At 36.3% G+C, this 9,313-nt stretch overlaps 1 protein-coding gene and 1 long non-coding RNA gene across 5 annotated transcripts; one reads left to right on the top strand and one right to left on the bottom strand.

The window, feature by feature from the left end:
• Positions 1-2,609: 2,609 nt before the first annotated feature.
• LOC113042236 (uncharacterized) lies at positions 2,610-7,559 on the bottom strand. Of its 4 annotated transcripts, XR_003275555.1 has the most exons (6): positions 7,354-7,559; positions 7,226-7,270; positions 3,935-4,314; positions 3,657-3,825; positions 3,445-3,577; positions 2,610-3,219 (listed from the first exon to the last, which is right to left on the bottom strand). XR_003275555.1 is itself a non-coding variant. In XM_026200905.1 (5 exons), the coding sequence occupies exons 1-4, from the start codon at positions 4,794-4,796 to the stop codon at positions 3,448-3,450; spliced, it is 990 nt and encodes a 329-aa protein (XP_026056690.1). In that variant the 5' UTR covers positions 4,797-5,635; the 3' UTR covers positions 2,610-3,219; positions 3,445-3,447. The 4 variants fall into 4 exon arrangements, 2 of the variants coding, with proteins under 2 accessions (XP_026056690.1, XP_026056689.1); XR_003275554.1 differs by lacking the exon at positions 7,354-7,559 and having other exon boundaries at positions 7,226-7,340; XM_026200905.1 differs by lacking the exons at positions 7,226-7,270; positions 7,354-7,559 and having other exon boundaries at positions 3,935-4,003; positions 4,175-5,635.
• An 86-nt stretch (positions 7,560-7,645) lies between these two features.
• Positions 7,646-8,877, top strand: LOC113042238 (uncharacterized). The gene is made up of 3 exons (XR_003275556.1): positions 7,646-7,724; positions 7,807-7,886; positions 8,054-8,877. It is a non-coding gene; the product is annotated as an uncharacterized LOC113042238 (long non-coding RNA).
• Positions 8,878-9,313: the final 436 nt, after the last annotated feature.

The following is a 9,313-nucleotide window of genomic DNA, read 5'->3' as shown; positions in this document are numbered from 1 at the left end:
AACTATTTAAATTTGTTACTGCAAAAAAATTACATTTTCCTTTAAATAACAGTAGTTGTTGTCTATTGTTATCCTGACATGTCCTTAAAAAAACATTCCTGTATATTTTTTGGTCAGAGTTGAAAAAAATTTAGTTTTACAGAGAAAACCAGTAGAATTTCACAGTCATTTCTCATTTTCATCAGAACGGTGAAATTCCACTAAAAATGCATACATTAACACCAAATATAGCCTACATTTTTCCAGTTGAATTAGGCAGTGACTATGCACTAAGTGCAAAAAGCAACAGTTGTGATTTACACTAAAAACAAATAGCTATATATTCTATTTACATCATGTAAATGTCACGAAAGTTTGCAATAAGTGTAAATAGTAATTAGATGCTATATTCTATATTTTGGCAGATTCTGTTTGCATCTCAGTAATTGTGTACATTAACAGGATGCAATAATAGTATAAAGTGTTTTATTAAACACTCGTTAGACACTTTATTTCTACTTCATTTTTGTTGAAAATAAATGCCTTTTCGATGTGATTTGTGATACCAAAAGGTATAAAATACAGTTTCGAACCAAGGACTTTGAAACAAGCATCAAACAAACGAGGCTTCCACACTAGTGCCTGTGCCACTGAAGACATTAGGTTAAATTGCGCATCTTTTCTAAACTTTATTGGTGATCCATTGGTGATGTTGTTTCCTTGATTTATAGTCAGCGTTTAGCCTACTGTTGTCTACTATTGTTGTTATGCATATCATACATATCGTTCGTTTGTTAAAGAGGCGATCTGGCGCTGGACTGTGTTGTTTATAAAACCTGTTGTTTTTTTGCCGCTGTGGTTAATGGTGAAAGGCATCAGTTTTCTCTTGTGGCTGTTAGAGAATTTTATTACTGTGGGGTCAATTGTAGCTTAGTGGTTAGAGAGTCGGGCTTGTAACCAAAGAATTGCCGGTTCGAGTCTCACGGCCAGCGTGTTGCGACTTATCCCTGCACTGCTCCGGGGGTGTGTGTGCGCTCACCCCTCACTGAGATGGGTTAAAGAGGTCACATTTCGAGAATGCGTTTCACTTATTGGTATCCTCATCCAAACACACACTCCTGTCCAACCCACTTGTTACACCACTTTAGGAAAACCATTTATTGTTAAGGTAAGCTAATTGTCATGATTTCCATATCAAAATCCGAAGTAACCAGCAGTAGATGATATTTACTACGGAGCCCTCAAGGGGACGTGGTGGTGGAATTTTTTTTGCAAATCTTTTGCCTTCACCCGAGAAACTTAGCGTTCCCACGTAAAACCTGTTTTGAGCTCGGACAGACACTTCCTGTTTAATGTCCCGCTGGCAGTGTTTCAGAGCTCCGTATACGTTAATGGAGCGTTTCATAGTGTTTGAACTTGGACTCAAATATAAAGAAATGTGGTCAGTTCTTAACTCAAGAAGGAGTTTAGTGAAGTTGGTAATATTCACATAGGCTATTCGAACTTCCCTATTCTTGAGCTAAACGTTAAAACACAAACGACACCTATTTAAAATCACAGTCACCTAGACAACGAGCTACAACCCAATTAATTTTTACGTAATGCTATTTACATTAGGTGTAAATAATTTTCATTTAATAAATAGAATTATCAAATTTGCAGTAAGTGTAAATACTAATTAGATGCTATCTATATCGGCAGATAGTTGCACCTTACTATTTTTGTAGATTAACAGGATCCAATAATTATCAGAGTGCAAATGATTATATTTATTAAAATTGTTAAATGGATGCTACATTGTTGTGAGAATAAAAGCCCTTCTACACCGACCCCTAAGCCTACCCAATAAATACTTTATTTTTAATAAACACTCTTCTCTTAGTAAAGCACTTTATTTCCACTTTTCAAACATTTTCTAAATTTTCATTGCAAATAAATGGCTTTGTTTTAATCACAAAAAAGCCAAATCTATAAGCCAGTGGTTCTTAAACTTCCTAGGTGCACATTAGTCAAAATAAATTAATTTGTTCTGCTAACCACAAAGAAAGTTATACAACCTGAGAGTACAAGACAGATTTTCAGTTTTATCACATTAAAGGTAAATAGCAAGCATCTTAACTTAAAATGTGCTAATATTGTTTTTGGCAGAGAAAATACAACTAACTTCAGGATGAATTTGAATGTTTTCTACGAGTAAACTATCAATGTGCAAGAACAGAATTGCAGCAGCTCCCTTCCATAATGACCAAATAAAAAATAAGTGCAATTAGCAACCATTACTGGCAGGTCAGGCACAAAAAGGGTTAAGGGACGCTTTCATAAAGGAAATTTCCTACAAATGCATATCCAATAAAGATGCAATAATCACTGTACATGCCTTTCTATCATGTCTTCTGAAAACCCTGACACATTCAGAAAGTGTGCACTGCCACAAATAGTTAGCAAATCTGGGCTTACATGTTTTCATGCCATAATCTTTTTCTAGTGAATTTATTTATTTAAACCAAATGTAGAGGGACATCTTTGTATACTGTGCGACAGAAGTAATGCTAAAAACTAATTAAAAATACTCTTGAAACACAAATTTTTGTAAAATGTTATACAATAAATTATGGTAGCCAGAGTATTGCTGTAAACAACTTCAGCTTTTTATTATATAGCAAACCTTCAAGATCAAACAATGGAAAAACACTTCCCAGCAAAAGTCATGTTTTAGAAAACAAATTTGTTCAATTTAAAAAAAAAATAAATCGACATTAATTCTGATAATCCTGAACATGTCACATGGAGAAAATGGATAAAGCATGTTTCAGAACACAAATGTGTTCAGTTTAAAAGAAACAAAAACACTGGGCCTGGATTCTGATAATTTTGAAGTTGAATGAATTTTTAAGTATTATGTGAATATTGTATACGGGGCTTTAGCTAATTTATTGATAAACGATGTACTAACTGTAGATGTAAATTTTATTATGTAATGTTTTGTGACCCGTGTGATTTTAGCCCGTGGGACTACGGATGGAAATTAGCCTTTGGCTACAATCCAGCATGTTTACATGCATGTATTCCATGTTTGTTCATTAACATGCACTGTCCCAATCAAATAAATAAATATAAACTGAATCCTAATCACGTCACAAGGTAATAAAAATGATTTAAGCAACAAAGCGCTGCACTGAAGTACAAAAAGTCGGTCTGTCCTGTTCTTCAGCGAAATGTCAATCTTCTGAAAGACCACATCTGTGGGGACACAAACAGTTACAATTAAAACCCAAACCAAAAGAAGAGCAGAGACAGCAACAAGCCTTAACCAAATACTCTCAGTTTTGGCCACAGACAATTAAATCACATTTATTGGAGTTAATTCTAAAAATGATTGTCCTTTGGTCCACTTTATCATCGATGAATGATAAACACAGAAGATGAAGTCTACCACTACTATACAAGACAACAGAGCTTCTATACCTGTTACTCTCCCCAATCAAATGCAGCAATTTTTGATGTCAGACTCAATACTCTGGGGTTGACAGAGTCCGCTCTCTTTTTCTCTCTCTTTTCCACCTTGGTACCTTTATGAGGATTTATCCTAAAGATGCACCTTTAAAACACAACACAAACAATATCCTTAAATAATTGTTGTATGCTTCTTAACCAAAGGAATGCAGTCTATGAAATACCTTTGCAAGAATGCTAGTGTGGCTCCCAGTTCTACAGGGTAACTGATGTTCAATATATAGTAAAGAGAGAACATCAGATACAGGGCTTCTGTAAAACTCAAGAGATGGTCATTTACAATCATCTGGTCTACTGCTACCATGTACACACTGGCTGTCAGTGGGTTCTCTCCTTTGAAAAAACACAAAATCAGTAAGACATAATATTTAACAGAATGTGAGTTCTGATCACCCAAAACCAGGAATTATTGTGTTGCAAGATCATAGTAAATAATACCCACCACACACTACTATACATGGTGTTGCTGGAAGCTGTTCTGAGCATATATCACTTGGAACAGAGGTGTCTTCTACCATCACAAGAAAGTGGTCTTGGTCATTTTTGAAATGGGTTAGCAGCAACATCACGGCCCCACAAACATGATCCCCTCCAGCTCTATACTTTGTGAGGATTCTCCCTGCTCTGCTTGCTCTTTCTGTGCACTGAAATTGAAAGTAGTCCAATATTCTTCTGAACTTACTGGAAGCAGATTCTTCAAAGCTGTTGTTTATGTCAATGCCAGTGAGCTCTTTAAAGTGTGCTTTCATTCCTGCTGGCTGAAAAAGATATGGCCACTCATCAAGTAAATCTTTGGTTTCCTTTCCAGATTGGATGCTGTTTCTTTGAGGGGTGTATGTAGAAGTCATTAAGTCATAGATTGTCTTTACATCACTTTCATTATTTTGAAACATTACTACCAACTTCTCCTTCTTTTCCTGCTGCAATTCAGATGTTTCTCCAACTAGCAGTTGTGGATCAGAATTTATACAACCATATAACAATTTTTGTTTCTTTGTTGATACTTCTAGAGTACCACAAAGTGGTATACTAATAGCTTTTGCTCTTTTCAAATTGTCAATTCTACACACCAGTTGTTTGAGGAGAGAATCATATCCACTTCCTACAACCTGGGAATTAATCTCATCTCTGAAAGACTTTGGGTATGCAATCACCATTTGTCGGGCTATTTCTGATACATGTTTTTTTGCTGGACATTTGCTGACTTCCAGGATCTCAGAAGCAACAATGCGGACCAACTTTCTTCTCTCAGAGCAACTTGGCCTTTCGCCATTTTGCAACTTTCCCATAAAACTTGCTGGCATTTTTTGCCATGGAACATCAAAACTATAATGCCAGTCATGGTCATAAAACGAAGTTTCACAGTTACTGTCACCTAGAAGATAAGCCAATGTCCACAGGTTACAGGATGAACACTTTTCATGCAGCTGTAATTTTTTGGCAAAATTGCCTATTCCCAAGCTGCAGATTTATTGAAGTTTAATAACGGACAAACAGAGATGGCATGGGGCTTTGTGGGTTGTTCATGTGCCACTATATATAGTATGCATTTAAAGTGGTGCACAGACTTGTTTTATGTCTGCAGTGCATTATTGTCAGAGGGGAGACTGTTGTGCATTTTTCACAGGGACCGCAGGACCACAGTGCAACAAATCACTAGCATGAAATGGGCACATGTAACGTGTTGCTGGTGATTTGCTGCACTGTGGCCCTGTAGTTGCTCTGAACAATGCACAACAGTCTTCACTCTCCGCTGGCATAAGCTGCGGACTCAACTGGAGACGTTTTGGCCATTCATGCACCAGGTAATCACCACAGTGGCACATGTACGGATCACAATGTATGCAATTTCCAAAATCAATGTTTTGAGGCCCCGTGCCATCACAGTTTGATTTGTACCATCAAACTACACTAGTCAAAATTTTAAGAGGATCAAAACCTTTCATAATAGTTGTCTTAAAACCAATACCCAAAACTCTTCAAATGTTGACTAGTGTACAATAAATCTGCAGATTTGTATACATATACACCTACACATATACAAACCCGATTCCAAAAAAGTTGGGACACTGTAGAAATTGTGAGTAAAAAAGGAATGGAATAATTTACAAATCTCATAAACTTATATTTTATTTACAATAGAATATAGATAACATCAAATGTTGAAAGTGAGACATTTTGAAATGTCATGCCAAATATTGGCTCATTTTAGATTTCATGAGAGCTACACATTCCAAAAAAGTTGGGACAAGGCCATGTTTACCACTGTGTGGCATCCCCTCTTCTTTTTATAACAGTCTGCAAACGTCTGGGGACTGAAGAGACAAGCTGCTCAAGTTTAGGAATAGGAATGTTGTCCCATTCTTGTCTAATACAGGCTTCTAGTTGCTCAACTGTCTTAGGTCTTCTTTGTCGCATCTTCCTCTTTATGATGCACCAAATGTTTTCTATGGGTGAAAGATCTGGACTGCAGGCTGGCCATTTCAGTACCCGGATCCTTCTACGCAGCCATGATGTTGTAATTGGTGCAGTATGTGGTCTGGCATTGTCATTTTAAATGAGCCTTGGCCCAGAGAAAACGCCTGCGCTTCTGAATCATGTTTAGATATGGCTTCTTTTTTGACCTATAGAGTTTTAGCCGGCAACGGCGAATGGCATGGTGGATTGTGTTCACAGACAATGTTTTCTGGAAGTATTCCTGAGCCCATGTTGTGATTTCCATTACAGTAGCATTCCTGTATGTGATGCAGTGCCATCTAAGGGCCCGAAGATGGTTTTCTGGCCTTGACCCTTACGCACAGTGATTGTTCCAGATTCTCTGAATGATATTATGCACTGCAGATGATGATAACTTCAAACTCTTTGCAATTTTTCTCTGAGAAATTCCTTTCTGATATTGCTCCACTATCATCTGAATGGTTGACGATGGCACCAGGTATTTTGCTTGTAGCTGCATATAAAACAGGCAGAGATTTTTCATGTACAATGACTTTGCGTTACATTTCGTCAGGGAGTCAGTGAATTCACTTTCATCAACCTCCTCCTCAGTAACATCAAAAAATGCTGAAGAAGGTTGCTTAGATAAAGTATCCATAATCCGTACTTGTGCAAATGTAGAAGTCCTGTGCTTTCGTGAAACATGGGCAGTGAAACTTGATCTTAAACTGAAATTTTTGTCACATTTTTCAAAAGGACAACACACCACCTCTCCCTTGGCTAAATGTGACCTGAGATGAGAAAGGACATTGTTCATGTCTGTAAATTGTTGTTGACAGTCTGTATTGTTGCAAACAAACGTGCCCGTCGAATCATCAAAATGAGTATGTGGTCCTTTGTGATGGCGATAAACATGAGCTTTGAGAGCATTGTATTTTGAGAATTTAAATTTGCATTCTGGGAAGCAACATGGAAACTGAGCATTTGCTTCATGTCGGTGTACGATTTGATGATTAACATATCCCTTAACTGTCTTCAGAGAGCAATCACAAAATTTGCATAAGATGAAATCCGTTGTCCATGCATATGAGTGTTCTTAAATGATTGTGAAAGCAACGTTCTAAAACAACAACACAATTCTGAAACACCTTTATACTTTTTAATGCAACTTGCGTCAAACATTAAGAATAAGATTTCAAAACGTATGTGATTAGCCATTGTAATTGTATTCACCTGTTGCCAATTAACTTTTACATTACGTTGGATGATACGTCAACAGATTTTTTTTAACACTTACCCTTCACCACTCGACATCGAGGTCCATGATTGTTTTGTTGACATTCTGTTATATATTGCATGCATACAGCAGAATATGTTGCCTAAACGGTCACGTTTACTCACAAGCTACTTAACAAAGTCACTTACGATTTTTGAAAACAAACTGACGCCTGTAAATATTCCAGCGAACCCAACTCCCCTCCGTGTTTTAGCTTATTTGCCACGTCAATGAGCACGTTTCCCGACCAAAACAAAAACACAGAGATTTTTTCCTTGAGGTATTTGTACGCTGTTTTGGAGCCATGATGTGCCACCTGCAGTTAACAGGCTGCTGCTTTGTCTCTTGGCTGATGGCGTTGGGCCGAGGCCAATGATTGAGAAGCAGTTTGACCAATGGCGTGCGTAAGGCGGGACTTAACAAGACAGGTCAAAACAGTGCAGAAACGCACACCAAAAATTGTCTACCATAGAAAGCAAAAGGGGAAATTTCCTGTGACATTGTGAGGTCATCATACTGGGTAAATATGCTGGCATGTAATATTAAATATAAAATTGTAATCAACAAGTGTTACTATATTTACGTTGTTTCTTCTGTTGCAGTGCACCCTTGGCCTTGTCAGTGGGTGAGGTCACATCACTAAACTGTCTGAAGTAAGGTGTCATGGACCATCATAAAATTTGTAAGTGCATTACATATTTAATGAACAAAAAAATTTTGAAGTAAAAAAACAATTTTTTTTTTATGTACGAAACTCAAGAACATATAAAAAGAGTAACATGATCAGACATAATGAATATAGATATGTGATGTATGATATATAACCATTTTCTCTCTTATTTTTTAAAGGCATCAACATGGAGATTTAATTGGAGACCATTGTTCTGTTCGAAGTGTAGTTTGTGGAAGATGCAATGATGAAATTAATTTGAATTGTCAATGTTGTATTTTAAGCATATAAGCGATGTTCAGATGATGGTACTGTAGCACTGTTTAAAGTTTTTAATATTGTTGTTATTTACAATGGAAACTACTGTAACAGAAGAAAATAAAGAGGGAAAAATACAAATTATTTTCTCTAATTACTTTTTGTGACATATAACATACATTTCATGAACTACATATACAATTATCTGTGAGCCATAATCAAAATCAAAATGCTGTACATCCCTTTCAAAATTATGGTCCATCACAGTTCATTTTTTCAAATAACGGTCAACACATGTTATTTCAATTTACAGTCAAACTGTTAAATAATGATCAAAACATGATTTCAGTTTACAGTCAAAACATGCTTTATAAAGTAATGTTGTCAACATGTCATTTATATCTACATTCAAATCATGTTTAGTTAAACAACTGCTACACCAAGTTTTTATATTTACAGTTAAAACATGTTTTATTAAATAAGGGTTTAAACATGTTACGTGAACTTACAGTCAAATAATGCCATTACATTTAATGGTCTATGCATGTATTTGCAATTATACAGACAAAATATGTTATTTCAGATTACGTTTTAAACATTTTATAGTACTGTATGGTCAATGTTCTTTTTTCCTGTTGCTGTGTAAGCATGTTACTTCAGTTCATGGGGTTTTACCGTTATTTTCATTAATGGCAAACGTTTGGCACCCTGTGCTGCCATGCATTTGCTCGTTTTTTTCCGTGTTTTTTTTTTACAGTGTGCTGAATAAGTGATAAGGGTGGGTGGTTAAAGCCCCTCCCCTAGTTCCTGTATCAGCATTTAGGATAAATGTCTTAAGACAATGATAGGGAGATGGGGTACAGCGTTCTGAGAGACCCTGGGGTAAGATGAAAAAAAATTAAACAGCTTTTGGTAACACTTTAGTATAGGGTCCAATTCACACTAATAAGTAGTTGCTTATTAGCATGTCTATTATTAACATATTGGCTGTTTATTAGTACATTTAATGCATGTCATCCATAATCCTACCCAATACCCTAAACTTAAGAACTACCTTATAAACTATTAATAAGCAGTAAATAAGGAGTTAATTCAATTGGACCCTAAAATAAAGTGTGACCCAGCTTTCTTATGACTCATCAGCTGGACTGATATTTAAGTGTGCTGTTTGACAGATATAC

Source organism: Carassius auratus, chromosome 24, assembly GCF_003368295.1.
Source record: "Carassius auratus strain Wakin chromosome 24, ASM336829v1, whole genome shotgun sequence".
Classification (NCBI taxonomy): domain Eukaryota; kingdom Metazoa; phylum Chordata; class Actinopteri; order Cypriniformes; family Cyprinidae; genus Carassius; species Carassius auratus.
This window is presented reverse-complemented; position numbering and strand designations above follow the sequence as displayed.

Coding starts and splice junctions, on each gene's coding strand:
- LOC113042236 (XM_026200904.1), bottom strand. CDS start 4,796: ATGCCAGCAAGTTTTATGGGAAAGTTGCAAAATGGCGAAAGGCCAAGT. Junction 3,826..3,934: donor ACCATGTATAGTAGTGTGTG/GTGGGTATTATT, acceptor GTTTTTTCAAAG/GAGAGAACCCACTGACAGCC. Junction 3,578..3,656: donor ACACTAGCATTCTTGCAAAG/GTATTTCATAGA, acceptor TGTGTTTTAAAG/GTGCATCTTTAGGATAAATC.